General features: G+C 36.1%; 1 protein-coding gene across 2 annotated transcripts in view; it reads left to right on the top strand.

Moving 5' to 3' along the window:
- Positions 1–22,078, top strand: part of SMYD3 (SET and MYND domain containing 3) — a 336,447-nt gene that overhangs the window by 8,725 nt on the left and 305,644 nt on the right. For both annotated transcript variants that reach the window (XM_031060345.1, XM_031060341.1), the window contains exon 4: positions 132–268. In XM_031060345.1, coding sequence (XP_030916205.1) covers positions 155–268 — 114 coding nt within the window. In that variant the 5' untranslated portion in view covers positions 132–154. The remainder of the gene's footprint in view (positions 1–131; positions 269–22,078) is intronic.

Here is a 22,078-nt window from a genome sequence, read left to right as displayed (position 1 = left end):
TTGCCCTCTGTCAAGATTAATTCCTGGACTGGAAATGTCTAGACTGTATAGCTGCCATTGGATGTTTTCAAAATGTTGGTGAAGTGTTCTGTTTATGACATGGTCTACTGTTTTTTGCCTTTCCCAATAAGACACTGAACGGTTAAGTGAAGAAATGAAAGATGGCCTCAGGCACCTTGCGCAGACTTTGCAACTGTACTTGAAAACTGAGATCCAGGATGAGTCTCAACTGCCACCTGCAATTGACTTTTTTCAGATCTTCACAAAAGTAAGTGTTAAAATCTGGTTGCTTGACAACTCATAAATTATCTTTTCCTGGTGTTCACGATTTATTTCTGAGTGGGAGTTCAGTAGATACATTCACAGTGTGATATATGACAAAGTGGATTCAAACTTTTTTTTATTCAGTCAGTATTTAAGCAGAAGTATAACTTTAATATAATTGCAGCCCTTCAAAATTAAAGCAGTAGCTACAGGATATTTTTTCTTTTCCTTTTCTAAAATGATCATGTTAAAGTTGTTGGGTGAAGAAAAAAACCAAGAAAGTTCAAATATAATTCAGTCAATCAACCTCAGTAATTTTTTCACAGTAATGAAGAGCATATAACATCACTCTTCAGCCTAAAATTTTTCTGCAACGTGAAGTGTATTTGCAGATATCCTCCCATCCCAATTTGTCATTTAGAGGTATATGCTAATGTTTGCTATAGTACTGTATCCTACAAGCTTCTATTTCTAGAGGCCTTGTGGATTATTTATTAGGAAAGGTGACATATAAAGTATTTAAAATTAGATTCCACAGTATGTAAAATGTCTATTGTGCTACTAACTAAATATTGTTGGCTTTTGGTGTAGATATTCTATTACTTTCAATTCAAGAAGCTAAATTCAAACAATGCTAGCAGAAATATTTTATATGAAGAGTACTCATAGTTTTAACTCCATTTAATTTTTTTGATTTCTAATTGATGGATAAATTCTGCCATAAGATTTATCTTAACTTATATTTTGGTTGTTTTAGTAAGTGTATTCTTATGAAGTAAGCCAAAGTATAACTTTTTTTTTCTGCTATAAATAAAAGAAAGAGCCTCTTTGGGAGAAATTAAATAAAAATGCTATAAATTGTTTTTCTAACATTTAAAAAAAGTCTGTTTCCACAGTTTTTTTTTTTTTTTGCGGTGGACAGGAGTAGGAGCAATTTAATCAACCGTGTTGTTTTTCTGGATTTTTTAAATTGGTGATTAGACTGCTGTGATGCAAAGTTGCAATTTTACCTGAAAAATCACACAGTCTGAAATAGACCCAGTCAAGAGGGTGCATAGATAAAACCCTTTAAGTACTACCTTGTCTCCTCTCAAGCTGTTTTATTGCCTTGTGTTGGCAGCCTGGTTTGGCCTCAGCTTTGTCAGATGCATTTCACATGAAACATGCACGTTGTGTTATCTGGTGTAGAGGATTTGTGCAGCTGAAGATAAAACTGATTAACAGAAGATGATCACTGCCTAGTCAGTTTGAACTGAGTTGCAGCTTGTAAGAAATTCTTTTCAAATGTTTTTGCCTTCTACATAATAATAAGCTTAAGATGAGGAATGGCCATGTGGCTTTACAGAAACAGTGTGATGAGTACTAAACACATTGGAACAGTGGTGAAGAAATTGCAGAAGGTTTTTAATTTTTTTATGTACCCACATGCACAAGCATGTGCACATATGTGCACCTCCTCTCCCCTCCTTTGTATTTTACCAAAGAAGCATAAGTGGCCATCAAGGGGAGAGTGAAAGCCAAGACTTCCCAGCTCCATTTTTGTTAACTGGAGAACTGGGAATGCTCCTGTTAATGACAATATTTGCCCTACTGTAGCTTTGGTGTCAGAAAGATATTTTTTATATGTTGACTGTGAATTTTTCCCCACCGTATTGAATGTGGTGTGAAGTGCTGAGTTTTTAAGTTTTTTTTTGGTTTGGGGTGTTTTTTTTGTCCATTAAACTAGGGCTCATTTCCTTCTTTTGCTGGTTTTGCTTAGTCTGTGTGATAGTCTGCTCTGGGGAAATGGAGAGCAAATGACATAGACCTGTCATGTGTACACATACTTGATATCATTAATACTAAAAAGAACTGGCAGAAGGGATGGGAGAATTTGACTGGGCAGGTGAGTGGTTGGGAGAAAAGAGCAGTCAACAGCCATGTGCTTTGCATGAGTAAAATTAGTATCTTGTTAGAGTTCAGTCAAGCACAACTGTCAAGCTTTTTGTAAGACCTTGTTGTCACTCTCTAATTTTCCATGTGGCATTTTACAGCTTTCCCAATTTGGTTGTCAGACGAGTTTGTTATGAGTATGATAGTGTATTAAAATATTCATTTGGTATTTCCCCATCCCTAGGCAGGTAGCAGCAGATGTTTTCTGCCATTCCCATGGAATGTTCCTTGGAAGATAAGCTGGATGTCCATGCAATTTTTTTTTTTTTCAAAGCTGAGTAGGGATGCTTATTCTCAGCAGGTAAAATTTGGGACTTGGGAGCTGTAAAGTCTCTGATAAGACTTTTGCAGTCTCTTCTGTGTAGTATAACTCCTAAGAAGACCAGCTGTGACGACTTCCTTTTGTGGTCAATAGAATAAAGAAATACTACAGATACATAACTTCAAGATGTAATCTTGTTTTCCCAATCACTTCCAACATTCCTTTCAAGTTCAGTAGGTGCTTATTCGAACATTGAACTTTTTTGGATCAGTTCTTTCATTGCATGCCACAAAAAGATCCAGTCAAAGGTCATTTTTTATTCTGTTTGATGCTGGATTCTCAAGAAGGAAAATAAACAGACTGCCAGACAAAAGAGAAAAATTATCCCGTGGTGAGGTGACTATATTCCAGATGGTTCTTGGAAAATCTCCAACCTGATTTAGGTCAAAAGAGCTTCTCGGAAGCTCTTTTAAACAATCCTCCTTCTCTGCTGTCCACTGCTCTTGTCTTTGTGAAAATTAATTATAGTTTTATTCACTTGCATGCGATGCTTAATAGGCAGAGAATCCCCCTGAGTGCACAATTGTAGAAACTTCCCACTGAAAATCAAACAAAATCAAAGAAAATTTTGCCATTTCTTTCTATGGGGGCAGAATTTCACCCCAATGTATTTTTAGTTTGCATGAGATCTGTGGAAAATACCAGCTGTACTGGATGGGGAGGTGTTTCAGAAGGGTTATGCAGCTATCTTTCTGACAGTGTTGCCCTGTCCTTACTAGACAATTTGCTTTTGTACCAACTGTCCTTTGAGCTGGAGTTGAATTTTCTCATTTTTGTTATCTGATCAGTTTTTGCAAGCTTCAGTTTATTTAATGTGCCATTTATCAAGGTTGTGACTGTTTTAAAATTCTGATCCTCAGTATTAAACAGAATTATCTGCAGCTAATTACGTGGTAAGGCTTTAACTCCACTGAGACATTTTCTAATGTCAAGATAAATTTTTGACAGCGTGGTTTTATGGTCTAATGATGTTTCCATAACCTTGAGATAAAATCAGTCCTTGCTTTTTATTCTTCAGCTTTTACTTACATGTGTGAGGAGGTGGCCTGGAGTCCTTTGAGACATTTAATGGATGCAGGAGAAAGAATTAAATTTTTGTATACATTTATGGTTCTTTTAATACTAGCAGACAGAACAATGTGAACCTCTTTAAGACATTGAATAAACTATGTACATATCATAAACCTGTGAGTGACTCTACTGACAGGAATCAGGCCTAAGATGACTTCTTTTAGACCAAATATAGGCTTGGTGTTTTAAATAAAAGTGCAACTACTTATACTGTGTCAGAATTCAATTTTGTGCATTTTGAAACAGTTTGAAGATTTATTTTCCAATTAATGAGAAATAAAAGAGATTCTGATGTGTGCTAGTATGATAACCATTTTAAAGATCTCCTAATTCCAGGTCCTCACATGTAAAATAATAATAAAGTATAGGCCACCTCTGCCCTAACTAGCAGTAAGATAAAATCCAGTGACAGTGAATGAACTGCTACAAGCAGACTTCTAGGGCAGTTTAGTAAACCTAAACCAGAATTTTATTGGAAAGACATTTTCTAGAGGATGTTTTGAAGAAACTGTTCATAAACAGTTTTGGGAAAGGATGCTGGATTGAAGATTTTAGGGAACCCTGTATGATGCTATTTTGGGTTTTGCCTTTTTTTACCTGCTATACATTCTCTTTATTTTTCACACATGTGCTTGTAGTTCTGTAGCCTATTGTATTGATGGCTAGTTTTCCCTGTAATTTTCCACGGCCTTTCCCTAAGCAGAAAGACAAAACAAATTCCAGAGCTCCAAGCCCTGGGAGGTAGAAGGCCCCAGTGCTATCTTGGTTCTACCTGGGAACCAAGGTTGAGAACAGCTCTTCAAGATGCATTCTCATGGGCAAAGCACAACTAGTGCTGAGGGGGGATTCCAGGGAAGGGGCTTAACCTGGAAGGGAAATTTAATCACTACTTGTCCTCCTAACTGGTGCTTTTTATCAATTATGCTGCTTTCATAGGACCTATAAATATGTATTCATCCCTGTGGAGGTGGACTTTTGTGGACATATTTCCAAAACTGCCCCTGGAGGCCTTCAAATAAAGATCCTCTTTTGTATTGCCTTCTTACTAAAATTATCTCGGGTTTCATTTCCAAGTTGGGAAAAAGGCAACACATAGAGCAGAGATGATAACCTGAAATAGCAGACTCCCTAACTCTTCTGTTGTGCAAAATTTCATTTTCTGGACAGTATTTTAACCATATGTGGGATGATAGGAACTAGACACAGAATTTTTAGCTTTATGAAATTTTCAATCTTTCCTGCAGTTCCTATCTTGACACCTTTTTGTTATGAACAGATTCTACCTTGAAAGTAGGTGTGCTGCATTCTTTTAGTTCACTGGAGAGGTCACACACCTGTATATGTGGGAGGTGACTAGTCCTCTTAATGCATTTGGTGGATGTACTGCTCACCACTATCTTCTCAGGTCCTATTCTACTCTTTCCTTTTCAGGTCAGTTTAGAATTGACACAAATCAAAGAATAAAAACAGGTCTGAATGAGTCTGTCTAGCATAGTGCAAAAAGAAGTACCTCTATGTATTAGAAACCTGTGTGCAATTTTTATATGTCAGATTAATTTATTTTCGTCTCACTTTTTGGAGGTTTGTGGAAGAGATGCAAGTTTGATGCTGTAGGCCAGTCTCTGTGCCCACAAAAAGTTTTACCCAGAAGGTAAATTGTCTGTTTAGGCTGTTGGTGTTGTTGGTTTTGTTTTCAACTTAAAAAATAGTAAGGAGGCTCTATAACGTGCAGAGGTACATCCTTCAAGAGGCAAAGTGTCCTAGTCTCTTTAAAATCCTTTGTTTATTTATCCTATCAAAATTTAGATATTTTCACTTGTTCTTCGAACTTTTCTGTACTTACTTTTTATTCCACTCAAGGCTTTGAAAGAATTTTTTTTGCAACATAAGAGGTATTACTACCAATTAAATACAAATCTCACTGTTTAAAAGGGTTTGGTATGGATCTTCATGGGCAGAAGAGAGCTAGGAGTTGAGCAGTGTCATTTGGCCTTTGTAAAGCCTGAATACTAAATTACGGTAATTTATTTGTGTGTTGTTTTATGGGCAAGTTAAAGGAGATATTTAATGATGTGACTGATAAAATGTGTTTCATCTTCACATTGCTCCTTCAGATCTTACAGGCTCAGTGTTCTCTGGGAAGACCTTGGAATACAAGATATATCTGCCCAGTCAAGATACTCCTAAGTAATGCTTTCAGTAGGTTACTCTTACTTAAGATTCACTGGTTAACTTAATTCCTGGAATCAGGGAAATTAAAGTTGATTTGTATCAAGAAAGTCAAAAGAAATATTAGGATAAAGTTATGAGCAGGTTAAGAGTTGTTAAAGACATACAGGTGAAGGTTGCTTTCTGATGCTAGGCTTGCTAATCTAATTAACTCTGGATGCATTTGTTCGGTTTCCCTGTGATTGGGAGGCTGTGAAGTTTTTTTCCTGGAGGCAGGAAAAAAGCAAGTGCAATGTTTAATCCATTGTTGTTCTTTGTGTAATGCAAAGCTAATGTACGTTGCTGCCCTGACTCATGGTAAATTGAAGACCAGTACTGACAAATTTATTTTTAATCATGGCCCAGGAAATTATTTTGCAAAAACCTTTTAATTTTTATAGTTCTTTTTATTATAAATGCCAAATCTTATAATTTACAGGAATACCTGAAACAACATTGGTTAAGCTTAGGCGCCTAACATACATTTCTGTTTGTTAATCTTTTTGACTCTTCTTTTTATTTTAGAGTTGTAAGCATATGCTCCTGCTCACCAAACTATATCAGAACCTTTTTTTCTGACAATTACCATCTTTAAGTCTACTGCATGAGATTTGTGATTATCTTTTTACCTATAGTGCTGTTGATTTAGTTGATAAGGTTTTGTTTGGTGGGAATATGGACAAGGGAGTATGGACTCTGCATTTGTCTGCGTTTGTGGTTTTAAGCTATTGAAAACTTCATGCAACTGTGAAGAACTGACTTGCAATCATTAGAAATACAGTGTTAGTTACTGCCAAAATATTCCAGGAGAAATTTTCTGTACTCTCTTTCCAGTGTACTCCACAGGAACATAACAGAAGTCATTCTGATAGTTGTTCATAGTTGTACTGAGAAAACATGAATGATCACTTGCCTAACATGTATTCTTGATTCTGAGTTGCTGTCTTATCTAGCAAGAGGGGAATAAGCTAAGATCAGCCTCTGCAGCACACAAACTCAAAGGAAATGGGAAAAGCTAAATGTATTAGGAGAAAACTAAGCACTAGTTTGTGCTTCAGTTCTGCTGCTCTTGAAAGCATTGTAGTATGTAGAAAATCTGAAGTTGACCTTATTTTAAATTTAAATTGGTCTGTGATTTCAACATGTCTGTTAAATGGCAATAATGCTTTTCACTTCTGTAGTGCTTCCAATAAGCCTCAAGAAGAACATGAATAAGATTTAGCAGCAATTCTTTATAGTTTTCTTGTGTGCCAGACAAGTATTTGTAAGAAAACTAAAGCTAATAGAAGGTCTGCCTTTTCATAAGAGTTCTGTAGGGCAGTCAGAACCAAACCACATCTGTCCTACCACACAGTGTAGGAGTCACAGTCTGCTGCTTGTTTCTACAATAGAACAATGAACAAGTAAAAAGACAACTGGAATATGCATAGTTGTTTTTAAGAGCCTACATCTTAAGTTGTATCTTTTAAATTTTGCAAAAATAGTTCTATACTGCTGCTGGGATTTGCATTATGTTTGTTTTGGCTCAATGTTGTTGCTTGAAATTAAGATTGCAGAGGAAGTGGCAACCACCGTGCATCAGCTTTAGCAGCAATAGTGTAAATAGAGATTAGAGAAAAATTAGTAAGTGTTTTAATCAAATAGGAAGAAATATTGCAGCAATACTCTAGAATAAGGGTGATAAACAGTCTGATAAGACTTCTCTCTACTTTGCCAAATGAAAACTGAGTCACTACAGGAAGTTATTTTTGTCTAAGGGGATTTTTCAGGTTTAGTGATTTTCTGTTATTTCCTCATTGAATTATAATTTTGGGAGATAATCTTCTGTAGCAATTATCTTAATTTTAAGTCACAGTAGTTACCTTGAAGACCAAAAGGATATTATACCATATCATGAAACAAGGCTTCAACCATTCTATCAGATTTTAAATTAAAGTATGTGATCACAATTAAAATGTAAGCTTTGGCTAACAAAGCTTGTTACAGTGAAAGTAAAACTGTAAGACTTCAGTATTTCAAAGTGAACTTACGGTATAATTGGGATCCCCTCATTTAGTTGTATGTACCATCTGTTTTACAAACTGTATAACAAGCACCAGGTGTAGAAAGTGAGGTAGACAGGTTTTAAAGCAAGAATATATTGCAAGGAGTGGTTGGGTAGAATTTGTAATTATTTGGTTTTGTGTTATAGGAAACCAAGCTTTTTTTCTTGAAGAGTGAAGGGAAGCAGAAAGACTAATTTTGAAGGAAGTTAATTCAGCACAGATTGAAAAGTGTAAACTGATAGAAAAACTGCTGACTGGAGTGAGGCAGCATGGGGGGTGTGTGAAGGGAAAGTTGCATACTTCTTGTTCACTTGATGCTTCTTCTGTTGGGCTAAGCTGAAAGTAATAAGATGGCAGAAAACAGAGAAATAAATGGCAGGGTAGTGAAGGCTATTTTGCAACAGTTTGGGTTTTTAAAAATTTATTTATGTATTTATTTTCTAAATTTTTTAGATTTTATATTTTAGTGTAGAACTGAAAAGGACGCAGGTGGCCAGGACATTAATTACCATTAATTTGCCTAATTATGCTCAGAGCATACCCACAAAACACACTTTTTAAAAGCCAGTGGTCTCTGACATGTGATATACATCAGTCTTTTGTCTGTTTTCTGACACCCTTATGGAAATGAGCTGGAAGCAGTAATGATAGAAAGCTTTAGTGGTTGTAGCAATTGGAGTACATGCAAAAAAATGTGTGGGGTGAGGTAACTTTATGTTTAGAAAAAGCCAGCATGAAACAAGGTCATGGAGATGTTTAATAAAGATCTGAGTAGTAAATGAAAACCATTTACGTCCTCTATCAGCAATTTTAAAAGCCTCTAATTGAGGAGGATAAGCCTGATACCTGTTTATAATGCTTTTGGCAACAAAGTGGTCCATCCTTGTCTTTAGGATGACCTGCAGTGGGGTTGCTTAAAGCATTTTTTGTTTGTTTGTTTTGGCTGTGGCAGAGCTAGGAATTTGTGTGGAAGGATTATTAATCAGCTCTGAGACTTGTTCAACATGTTTAATAGATGAAAAGGCACAAAACTATTTTTCATCCAGAATGACATTGCGGTAGATTGATAGTCAGTTGAAAAACACCATGATCTTGGAATATAGGGTGCTTTTGGAATACAGGATGGGGAACCATGTATTTGTGGTGCTATTGTTGACTTCTATATTCTGAACTGCTTCAGAGTCTCTCTGAAAATGAGGATAATATCTGTCTAAGGTATGCTATGGAGACAAATAGCTGTTACAGTTGAAGTATCAATTGAGGATGCAACAAGTTCTATCTCATGTAGGCATTTCAGTGGGTATCAATTAAATGATACCTACCTACATGGAATTCAGTCCTGAAAAGTGTGTTCTCTCCCTGTTCCCCAATATATGAGTATATCTTTTTGCTTTAACAGTAATTGTGGTATGTCATGTTCTATTTCATTGAAACTACTCCTAAGTTTGTTGTAGACATAAGATGGAGAAAGAAACAAGGAGACCATGGTACTGGCTCAATGTCATGATTGAATTGATCCTGTATTTTAGTATGGGTGAGCAGCTGTCACAGTGTGGTTGTAGCACTGCTGCACTCTTGGCTGGCCTGTGAACACTTAGCTTGTGCAACAGCAACCTGGAGCTGACAAAGGCTGTCTCAAATGGTTTCATGACATTACATAACAGTGCTTGTGGATGTTCTGCAATAGTGGCTGGCAGCAGATCGTGCAAGCGAGGTGCAAGAGCTCTGCCAGGGTGGTTTGTCATACCTTTCTTGCTTGCCTCGCCTTACACAGCTGTGCTGGAAGTTCCCATGCTGTCCCCAGGTAATTTAGATGTAGATTGACTGGCAGAGTCAGATCAAGGAATATTCCCTTTAGGAAATCATCTATTTGCCTGCATGATCTAATTTCTTTTCCTCCTCCTTTCCTCCTGATTGTATAAATGTTGACTAGACATTTTTCATGTCTGTAATCACCGATAAATTGTATTTCTTCTTACAGATCCTTTGAAAATATATGGGCTTTTTGAAATTTTAAATGTGTTCATTGAAATGTGTCCCTAATGTCGTAGATACTGCAGATAATGGATTTGAGCTTATCTCCCTTCTGAATTTAAAGTAATTGTGAGCTGTTATTAAAGTTTTTATAATCACTTTTGGAAATCTGGCAGTATTTTTCTAGTTTAAAATAGAAATCTGGAGTATTAAAGCTTTCTTCCTTCTCACATTCCACAAGAATATTCTTTAGTCTGTCAACAAACCTTGTGCTTTGCCTGTACTCACAAACATAAAAGTCATCTTCTTTCTTCTTCTATTACCATCAAGGCCAAATTTCCATTCAGCTTTCAGAGGAAAGTGGATTGGATGCCTATTCTTTGAAGGGTATTTTTATGCATCACAAAGTCTTTGAAGTCAGAGTTTCATCATGAAAATAGATAGGATGTGGTGAAGTGTTGCTCCTCGTCAAGATAGAAATGGTGAAGTGCTAACCTGCTGCTTTGTCAACATCCATTCAGTGTTGTGGATGAAAATTACTTTGCTTGTTTGGGTCTTTAGTCTGGGAAGATAGTAAAGAAGGGTGCACATATTGTCTGTGACATCAGTGTTTTCTGCTATGCAGAAATTATGCAGACTAAGTAATGCTGACATGTTTCTCGTTTTGTAGTAATTTCAGCCTTTAAGCTCATTCTAAAATTAAGAATCAGCATTTTAAACAGCAGCTTGCACAGGGTGCATTTGTGAATCTTCTGAAGGAATCATGTTTGCTTTTATACTTTATGAGTAAAATTCCATGACCTGACTGATAGTGAGAAACTGTTGCAATAGCATAGAATTGCTAGTTTTACTTTGAAACTTCCAACTTTTTTTTGTATTTTTATACTTTTGGGGTTTCTTTTAACCTGAGACCATATCCGTCATCCTGATAATTTAAATGACATAAATCTGTACCTAGGTTTTATAATTAATATTACATATACTGACTATTTTTTTGCCTATTAAAAAGTGAAGTACAGTCTGAAGTTTTATAAAAAATTATATACTAGTGAAGAAGCAGCTTGTGAGAATATGATGATAGTCTTGGAATTTTCCTAGTGGATTTGGACCAATGACAGATATGAGTCCAACATAATTTGCTGCCGTAATCATACAAGATCACTGTTTCTCATTCCATATCTTTTTTTCCCATTCAACTATCCTTTCAGACATATCAGACAGTTGGATGGTGATTTCTAATGTAAGTTCCAGTTCATTTGATTGGAAAGCCATAGTTCTGAAAAGCTCCAGTGATAAAGTTTAGTGCAGTACTTCATCAGTTTGCCCCCATTCTGTCAGTTTACTCTAGACCAAAATTTGTCCAATTGCCTGAATGATGTACCTAGGCTGACTTCAGAGCTCAGTGAGTGTGTGACCAAGAAGAGAATTCAGCTTGTTGTCTTACCATCCTTGTACCTGATAGTTAAATCAGGAAGAAGTGCATTTAACCATCTCCTATAAAAACAATATACTTGATATGAATTAACAGTGGCTGCTGAGAATTACGAGACTTGTAGCATCATCTTCAGCATGACTGAACCACAAGGTATAAAAAATAGAAGCAATTTGGGTTATTTGTGTTAACTGTGGTTTTGAAAAATACCTTTTCCTGGTTAACTTTAACTTTGCACAGTTACCAAAAAAACTACTTGACTTAATGATGATGTTAATGGATATGCTTCTTATATATTATTGAACTGTCTTTGTAATATCTTGCCTATTGTTTGGGAGAAGAGTAAGTATATACACACCTACTTTCCAAGCATAGTGCTTCCAGCTGTATTTCTTTGAAGTTTTTATCTTCAAATCAAAGAATTGCACTACAGACAACAGAATAAATAAAATTTATGCTGGCAACCCTGTCCATGATATAAGCAAACTGAGCAGCCCAGTTTAGTAGATCCAACATTGTATGATTTCTAGTAACTCTTTTTACTACCGTCTAATTGTTGTAGATTCACCAGAAATTACATTTGCAAATTTAATTTTCTGTTCATTCAATTTCTAGATGAGATGGATGAGAGGAATGTGAAGACTCATAAGAAAGGCACAGAAAGGGAAAAACAAGCCTGCTTATAAGGGAATGTGGTGTTTTCCAGTTAGGTCTGAGACAACATTTGAGCACCATTGTTTTTTGTCACAGCATCTCTTGGTGTTTTTTGAGGACAAGCATACAGGTATTTCTAGAAATTTAAGTGAGTGTGCCTAAGTGTGAGAAATTGAGATGATGAGAGGCTGGTGAGTTCTTACTCATTTGTGTAGTTCATCATATTCCATATTAATTATTTTGCTAGCATTAGCCTGTACACATCAGGAAAGTGAGAAGTTGTGAATATGTGTCACTATATGGTTTTAATCACGCTGATACCCCTTTGACTGGAGCTCTGTTTTCAGTGTGCAGTTTGAGGAGATTTCTCTGGACTCCATTTTTGCATTGCTGTGGTGGAGGGGAGGAATGGTTCATAGGCAGAAATAAGATGGAGCTTGTTACATCCACCTTGTTGGATCAAACAAGCACATAATAGCAGTAATTTGTATTTATCTGCTGCCTTCTCCTGAACTGTTTTACTCCAAAGTTCTCACAGTCAGCTTTCCAAGATGTGAAGGTAGGAGTGTGTTACATGATGTCATTCAGTGGCAATTGATATTTACTTGAGCTAGGATTAAGTAGAGAGTGCTTGATTGTCTGATGATAATTCTGTAATTAGTATTCTTAGTGATTAGAAGTCTCGTTGGGTCTCATGAAATGATTTTTTTACATGTAGCAATATTAATTAACTTGCAACTTGGCAAGTTTTCTCCTGGTATCTCATCTTTCCAGTGGGTAGCTCTTGTACATCTTCTGCCATTTCAGTGGGGAGCTGTTAGTTGTCTTAGTTCTTTATGGCAGAAAGAGAACTCTTTTAGACCAACAAAATTTGCTTACTTGCTATGGTGCTACTACTAGCAAAAGAGAAGTTCTGAGTCCCACTTTTTAGAATCAAAATTGCACAGAGAATCTGGAGTACCTTCAAGAGGGAGGGCAGGTGACTCTTCCAACTCATGACAGCTCAATCAACTCAAGTGATGTTGATTAAATACAGGCAATGATCAATTGTGGAATTTAGAATAGTGAGGCAAAGTGACTGATTTATTCTTCCAAGTAAAGCTGATTTCCTGGGAAAAAAGATACGGTAAAAGATCTGGCCATGGGATCCTCCAGTGTTCACTTGGTCTTTTTGAAAACGAACTAGCTTTTTTTAAATAGTCAATTTTGCTTTCCTTTCACTAACACTGATTTTGTATCTGGGTCCATGTGAAAGAAAATAAAGAGATTTTACACCCCAAATGCCTGAAAGATTTTTAAGGTTGAAAGATAATTTTGCATAGTGATGGTGATGTACTTTTGTGGTCCAGATTGCGATCTGTATGGCGATCGTGTGTGTATATATATATATAAATATATGCTGTTTGACTTGGGTGTCCATTCTGACCCTGTGACCTTGTTTTTAGCCTTGTGTGTTGAGATTCAAGTAGATTGAGAGTCCCATCATTAATTTAATGGAATTTGGGACAAGATGTCAATGTACTTATTGCTTCTTAAGAGCAAACAGGGAAAAAAACTTGAATTTTTCCCACACTGATTTGTTGCCAGAACCTGCCTGCATTTGCTCACATGTCATTCTGTCTTGGTAAATCAATCTGCCTCCACATATCCATCTTAGCTCTTCTGTGTTCTGGGAGATGTTATGTTGGAATTATGATCAGCACAATGTATGTTCAGTGTGAAAAGTACACCATGAAATGATAACACTAACAGCATTGCACATACTGTTTTGCTATAGATTAGGAAGAATTAATTAGCACTGCTATTATTAAAGTGTTACTAATTAATGTTGCACTGTAGTCATATGCTGTAAAAAGTTTTCAATAATCTGTTCAATAAGCTGTTTCACATATGTAACAGACATATGTTGTTATGCAAAAGAAAGGTAACTGAAATCAGGATTGCCTGGGGTTTTATTGATGTAGATGCATTTTCTGGGGAAAATGACACTGGAGTCGTATAGATCACACAAGACTTCTGTATGTGTAGGTTCTACAGAAGGGGACATGAGAGTCTATGATCTTTGAAACCCTGAGAGAAGACCTTTAATGAAGCTTGACTTTATGCCAGAATACTTTGAAATCAGTTTGAAAATATTATTGATGTGTTTATAATAAGTTAAGACACTCAGCATTGTAAAGGAATGCTGGAGTACTTTGGAAGTTAGGATGAAAACCACTTTAGAAGTATTTCCCAAGAAAACACTCTTGCTCTTTGATGCTTCCATATGGCTCTGGCAAATGTTTCTGCTCCTTTATTTAAACCGGCAGGGAACCTGTAATTAAAGTATAGAAAGATGCACTGGAAAAAAAATCATGTCTTTACTTTGAGAATTCAGCTGGATTTCCTAGCTATAGGGATATTTTTATTTGTAGAAAAGTAAGACATGCTCGGAAATGCAGAAGGCTGCTTTGATGCTCTCTTGAGACATCTGTCCTTGATTAGCTGCTTGAACCACTGATATTGTGTGTTTGTGCTTGGTTGCCAGGGAAGCCATCATTGATAGCTTCTTTTGAGAAAGGAAAAGCAGCAGATGAAAATGTACTCATTTGCTGCTTCATTTGAGGCTGAAACATTCCCCAAATTAACTCTTGCACATTTCAGTTTTTGAGGGCTTTGTGGTTCTGTGACTGAACAATTGGGAAATAAGTTTGAAGGCTTATATGCAAAAACATAAGGGATAGAAAGTACACTGTAAATTAAAAATGTTGAGCTATGGTTCACTCATTCACAACTATCCTGTGATTTAAAAGATACCCTTTAAACAGCATTTGATGGTGCAGTTATTATATTAATGGACTTCACCCAGGAAAACTTACTTCAGATGTATTCCTAGTAGTTGGTGAGTTAAAAGAGGCAATTACCTTTTATATCTTCCAATGTGAGACAAATTCCTTGTCTGATGTCTAGTAGTTTAAGCTTCAACATTTGTTGCCAGCAGCCTACCTGTCTAACTAACCTAAATAGCTTTTGGATTGCACCAAAATCCAAATAAAATTGTTTTAATTGAATAAAATTGTTTTAATAAATGAGTACTTTTGGGAATTTCTGAAGCTCCCTCGGTTATTAGGAACTGTTAGTTCCTAGCTAAAACTGGAAAAGATTGTTAGATTTAAATACAAATAAGAATCTTTTTTTTTTTTTTTTACTTATTTCCAAGCAAATGGTGAATTTTAATAAGCCAGTGACAGTGAAATAAATGATTAAGTCTTTTGAAGTAATTTTGATAGTTTTCCAGCAGTTGTGTCTTACACACATGTAGAGCCAAGGCTAGGATAACAATACTGAGATTCTTTGAGTGGTGCATTTATTACAGAGGAATCCCTAAGGACTTCAAATCAGTGTTGGGTTTTTGTCTTAACTGAAATGCACCATCTTCTTCACAGAAAAGGAGGAGAACCATTGTGATGTTTTAAACTTCATGAACAGCTTTAGTATTGCTGTTCTTTTAGGAAAGGTCTGTCTTTCTCTTTGGATCTGAATGACTTTCTCATTGATCTGTTGGAATGGGCCTGGTAATGCCACACTTGCAGAACTGCATCCTTTGGAAATTTCTGGCTGCAGGAGAGCATTGTTGCTAGCAGAACATGTCAGTAAGCAGGGGCATCTCCTACAGGATAGGGAGATTTGAAGAGAGCCGAAAAGGCAACCCAAAGGTCATTTAAACAGGTTTTTTTTTAATATGATGCAAAATAAAATAAAGAAGACATTTCACTGCAGTGTTTATTTTCTCTTCTTGCAGTGTTACCAGATTAACAGAAAATCCCTAAAGTAAACAATATTAGTGTTATTTGTAACTGCTGTGTACATTTTGGGTAATACTACTCGATGTGTGTCAAGAAACCAGTGCATGGAGATAAAACAGGAATATAAGAAATAATAAATTTATTTTAAGCATGATTTGCTATCACCCTGCTGCTTTTGTGAAGACAGTAGTTGTATTCACACATGACATGATGTAGAAATTTTCAGCAAAATCATTTATGAATTTTATGGCTGCAGTGGAGTTATTTCTGCCCTTTAATAGTATGTTGCAGATGTGATGTAAGATTTAATGGGACTCTTTTTTTCTTATAATTGAAAAAGTGTAATTGCCTTTGGTGGAAGCTAAGCTAGAAAACAGGAAATGCTGATCATGTGTGACATGATCTGGGATGGAATTGCTCGAGTTTTTATTCCTTTTGGCATTTATCTGAAATTTCCTTTTTCAAGCATTAGAAAACACAGGGAAGAATACTCTCAATGCATCTGTATTATAACTGGTATTTCTGTACAGGCTCAGCTTTGTTAGGAGAACTAGTTGTGACTGCTGGGTAATTGCAGGGTTGGGATTGCCCTGGGAAAGCCAGATGCAGTAAGTTACTGTGCATGAATTAAAAGCTGCCAGACTTTTTGGCTTTCTTTAAAGGGATGTTGTTGTTGATAGTGGTTTTTTGCTTTTGACTAAACACAATCCATTTTGATAGATTAGTTTTCAAACTCATTTGTCTCTATTAAAAAGGGGCTATATCAAGCTTTTGCAGGCCAATTTGGATTGTTTGGAACAACATGACTGGTGTTTAAATGTGGTCTTCAGAAATGGCCTTTGTTAACAAAGGCTCTGTTTGTTCCTGTTCTTGTACTAAAGAGTTTGAAAGGGGTAGAACTAGTTCACATCAAAGCTCTGGTTTGTCTAACAGCCTGTTGCCATCAAACAAGTTAAGCTGAACTAGGTCAGTGTATTGTGATTGAATCATATTAATGTAATGATTGGCTTTTTTAAAAAATACTATTATAATTTAAAAGATTGGCATTTTCTGAACCTTGAACCTGAAAAAAATAAGCTCTTGTATGTTTGACTCAACCCCTTTTTTTCCTTTCTATTTAAATACAGAAAATAGTAACTGTTCTTAAGGTGAGAGTAGAAAACCAAGAAACTGCTTGACCTGCTTAGAGGAAAGAAGCAAGAAAGGCAGAAGTAAGGGGTTGGGTGGCCTTTTCCTATTCTCCCAGTTAGCTTCAGGTTGGGAGATATCAGATCAATGAAAAAAGGGCCAGTGTTCCAGTTGCATTTTATGTAGCATTTCATAGTAAACAAGCTTTGGATCTTACAGCAAATGGCTTTAATGAAGCCTTTTAAAAAAGGATTATAACACCTAGTGTTTTAAATTTTGAGATTTTCGCTGGTTTTGTTGCTATACCAAGCAGACAAAGAGATTTATGAGATTCTGATCTATGTTCTATGATGCTATAGAACATTTTTACCAAATTAAAAATATTTTGGATCGACATGGTACAGAATAAATGGCAATTTAATCTTGCGGCTGAGCCCTGATCCTCACTTTCCCTGTTGTAGATAAGAAGATACAGGAAAAGCCAGAGGGGAGTGGGGGGAGAGAGAGAGAAGGAGCAGAAAAGGACAAGTAAAGGTTTTAATTTAGTGATTTTTATTTATTTTTGGTCCATATGCATTGGATCCAAGATGCTGGGTAGCTACAGACAAGTTTTGAGTTGGCAGGTTTGCCTTGACAGCTGTTACATTGGACTTTGGAATATTCTCCCTCATCAGTGGTACCATCTGGCTGCTCTGACATGATATTTCTACTTCATCAGTCTCTGGTATGTTGGGTGGAGCTGCAGGAGCTTCTTTCATCCTGTGTTTCTAATGCTGTGTTGCTGTAGTAGTGTTATCTGTATGAAGTCAGAGATCAAAAAGTAAGGCCTGAGGGGAGAAGGTAACATCAGATTTGTCATGTCTTAGATTGGTGTGATTGCTGGTCTGCTGATTTAAAAAACAAGTCACTGTCAGTTTTAAAATGAATACAGCCTTTGGCTCGGGAAATTCCTAAAGCAGAGGTTGGTGGGTACTGGGATGGGTATATTGGTGGAAAAATCCCTCTCTCTCTGTGTATTTACTACCCATTTTCACAAAGAATCTGGTGTGGGCTGATCAGAAACATGTTATTGTGCTTGCACATCCACATTTGTTTAGACCTGGAATAGCTGTCGTTAAATGATGATTTGTTAATCCTGTTTATCAAAAGTAACCTGATGATCTGTGAGCCTACCACTGGAATTCCCCATGTCAACTCACATTCATAAAACTAAGAATTAAAACTCCCTAACATAGGAAAATTAAATCCTATGTGTTTCAAATGTACAGAAATCTTTAAAATAGATAACTGTATTAAACAGGATGGATATAAAATGGTGTATGGAATTGTAGCAATCTCTGTGAATCTTGAACCTTATAATGCACACTGCTCATTTTTGTGTGTTTCTTTGCTCTCTCCATACCATGTGAAAATTGTTTAATTGGTGTAAATTCAGATAGCTTTGATTGCAGTGGAGAGCATTGGGAACTGCAGCTCTATACTTTCCAGAAACAAGCTATAGTGGTTGCTAGAAAGGAGGCAATAACGATTAATAACGTGGATTTTATGGTCAATAGATGGAAATGATCTGCATTTGATTTTTATGTGGGAAAGTGAACAAATAAATTATTTTTGTCCTTTCACAGGAATCATGTACATGCTGGCTACACAAAGCAGATCTTCAGATGAGAATATAGAGCTGTTGTTTAAAATTTTAGCAGTTATATTTATAAACAAGTGAATAATACCTAATACCAGTCTATATTTTTGCTGTTCTTTTTTGGTGTATTTAGTACAAAAAATGTGTTGTGGGAGTTTGTTTGTTCCGTTTTGTTTTAGTTATTTTTAATATTTGCTCTATTTTAATGCCACAGTATCTCTTTCTCATTATAAAGATGATCAATCAATAATTACAATAAAAGGTTCAGCACAGATAAGTTGTTTTCCACTTTATCCTGATGATAAGGTCACTGTCAAATACAAAATATTCTCAATAAAGACAATATATGGGTGAAAATCAAATCTTACCAAATGAGTGTTAACTGATTTAGTCTGTAGAAAAGGTGGCACAGGGGGGATCTGAGTGGCATGTCAGTCTCTTCCAAGTAACAAGTGGTAGGACAAGAGGAAACAGCCTCATGTGAACGAAGGGTTAGGTTGTATATTAAGAATTTTCTTTTTGTGGAAAGAGCTGTCAAGCATTAGAACAGGCTGCCCAGTGCTGGAGTCCCCATCCCAGGAGGTGTTTAGACTATGTGCAAATGTGGCACTTAAGGACATGGCAGTGCTAGGTTTATGACTGGACTTGATTTTCAGTGTCTTTTCCAGCCTAAATGATTCTGTGACTCTATGACCTTATCGAAAACAGATCCTTGATAAACTATTTATAGGGTTTTATTGATGAGTTTACATGTTTGGTGGAGAAAGATAATATTGCTATTAAACGAAGTTTTATCTTTTTGGTCATGTAAATGAAGAAAAAATATATCACATGCTAACTAAAAGCCTTGAAGAATTTTACAGTTATCACAGCATTCATTGAAAATGAGCATATTCCCTGTACATGCTTTTTTTCATGTCTGACTCACAGGGGTAGATTCTTGACCTTGTGCCATTCAATACTTTAGTGAGACTCTTTGTAGGCAATGATGACTTCATTCATTTGCCCAAGCACTAACAAAAGACTAGGCTGAGATACAGCTGTTTGGTAAGACACTGGGATGAACCTGAACTTTTTATTTCAATCCAGACAATATTTATTCCATTGTATTGTTACCCTGTGTATTGCATCTTCACTTGGCCAAAACCATGTATTCTTGCTGTAAGAGAAATTGTTTGTAGGTGTAGAGTGACAAACTTCTGGGGTTTTTTAAGAGTCAGGACTAAAGCCTTCATTTTTCTATTTCTGTGATGAAAGAGAGCTGAGCTATTTTCATTTATTTAAAAGTTGAAGAAAACAAAAGGAATTATTTAAACTAATCAGTGTGTGGAAAACATTGTCTTCTATTTTAAAAGCAAATATGGCAGACAGTATTTTTCTCCCTCCATCCAACAGATTACCAGTAGTGTCTTACTAGAATTGTTTTCATTATGCGTGGATGACTTTTCATGTGACTTTATTTGAATTTGACAATGCTTTTGTTACTTTTCTCTATTAAAAAAAATAGAGGTCAGAAGCTGTATGCTACTTACTCTGAAGCTGAAGTTTTAACTTACTAGCTTCTTCAGAAAGATTTGGGAATGTTGTGCTCTCTTGATAATTCTTTACCAAAATATCACAGCAGAAGTAGCTGGGACACACTCCTTAAATTGTTCTCTAGGATTTAAAGATTTTAGTTTAGGTTCTGGTAAAAGGAGTGGCTACTGATGAGAAGCAAAGGTGGGGGGTGTGTGTGTACTTGTTTTCCCCTTTCACTCCATCATGGCATGTATTCCTGGAGAAAGAGTAGGAGGTGGTGGTCTCATGCAGTGGGGAATTGGAAACAAATATTTCTGTGGGGTTTATAGTCATAGAAATACTACGGATGGTCTTGATCTAGACATTGGTTTTGCAATACAAAACATTTTAGTAATAAGATTTTCCCCCATGCATAATTTCATTGTACCCCTTCAGATAGGACTAGTTTGTTACTTACTTGCATGACTAGATAAGAATGTTGTCTCTACAATGTTTTATTTGGAATGAAGTCAAATGTTCTCTTTCAGTAAGTGAAAACAGCTAAATTGCTTTAAATTCTTTATGTAGCTTATTTTCCAGTTATTGTGGTAGCAAGTCTTGGATTTGTGCAAATGTAAGCCTTTTGTATTAGGAAGTCACAAAATGGAGTGATAAATGGATATTCAATAATTATACAAAAGCTTATTGCAAATCTTGGCCTCATAGAAGGAACTTAATATGCAGAATTTCTCAGTAGACTCAAGACTGTTAGAGGGAGATATGGCAAGTTCAAAAAATACAGTATCCTCATTTTTTTGTGGCTTACTGACAAAATTAATGCTGAGGTCCTATTTGGAGATAAGTAATCTTTTGATATTCTTACTGATAATCAAATTGTCTGAGAAAATTATTTTTGTTTTCATAAATCTATATCTTTGCAGTCATTTTATGCAGGTGATTTTAAAAAGATTTTTTGACCTTATAGAAATGGAAATGTTTCCTAGAAATGAGAAGGAAACTTCAATGAGGAATATATGGGATTATTGTCTTAAAAATCTAACTGGCAAAAACTGTGGATACCTCTTGAAAAATAAGCTGCATCTTCATGTCACATCCCAAGGAAAATCTTGACCTGCTCACTCAATGATGCTTAAATAATTTTCATAATTAAGTCCTGCAGCCAGTATTCTCCATGTGAGGAGAAAAACTGCAAGCTTGGTCTGTTAAAGTTGGCAGGCTTTGCCTTCTGCTGAGGAGTGAGCCCTGGAATCAAGGATTTTTCATAGAAAACACCTGATAATTTATGCTTTTTCTTCAAAGATTATTAGAGTGTTAGCTGGATGTTTGCTGGTAGACAAATGGTGCCCTGTGTAGAACTTTAAACAGTAACTGCCATCTGAAAAACAGTATGTAGCTAGAGGCCAATCTACAGGCAAGCTGTGTTATTTTCTCAGCATTTAGCAAAGTTAAACAAGCAACTGTTTTCTGCACTGCCTTCAGCATTTAGCTGGCCTTGTGTGGTCTGGCTGGATTATGTTACAGTAATCTGGTACTGATGTGACAGTGTTTGGTAAACATAGCAATGAGCATAACTGGAAGTGTCTTTTCTTACATATTTCTTTATAGGAAGAGAAGAGACAAAAAAGTAGTGCTTACTTGTGACTCTCCATTTGAATAGAAGTTTCTGAAGAATTAATGAGACCCTGAGGTGTGATCATGTATGAAAAGAAATGCAGTTTATTTCTTCACCAGAGCAGTTGTGCACTTTTATCACTTCATTGAAACTTAGGCTTTTTCTGGGGATTTCTCTTTGAAATTTACTTCCGAGTTTTTGTGAAAGACCAACCATGTATTTACTCCAAGAAGAGGAAAAGTTTCCTTCTGTCCTGTTAAAAATACATTTCACCAGCTCAGTAACAGGGCCAATATTCTCTGCATTGATTTCACCTGGCCGCTGCTCCTACTAAATTTGCCGTCATAGAAGCCATGGCTCTGTGTCTTGATTGCTCTACCTCAGAGCAAGGCTCCATACTCTTATTACTTTAGTTTTGTTAGTACTGGCAAACCAAAGTACTGAAGTAATCCCCTACTGTTCTGATTGATTTCCACAATTTTCTGGCGTTAGCT

This window comes from Geospiza fortis, unplaced genomic scaffold, assembly GCF_000277835.1.
Source record: "Geospiza fortis unplaced genomic scaffold, GeoFor_1.0 scaffold41, whole genome shotgun sequence".
NCBI lineage: Eukaryota > Metazoa > Chordata > Aves > Passeriformes > Thraupidae > Geospiza > Geospiza fortis.
Note: the sequence above shows the minus strand (reverse complement) of the source record. Positions and strands in the feature narration are given on the sequence as shown.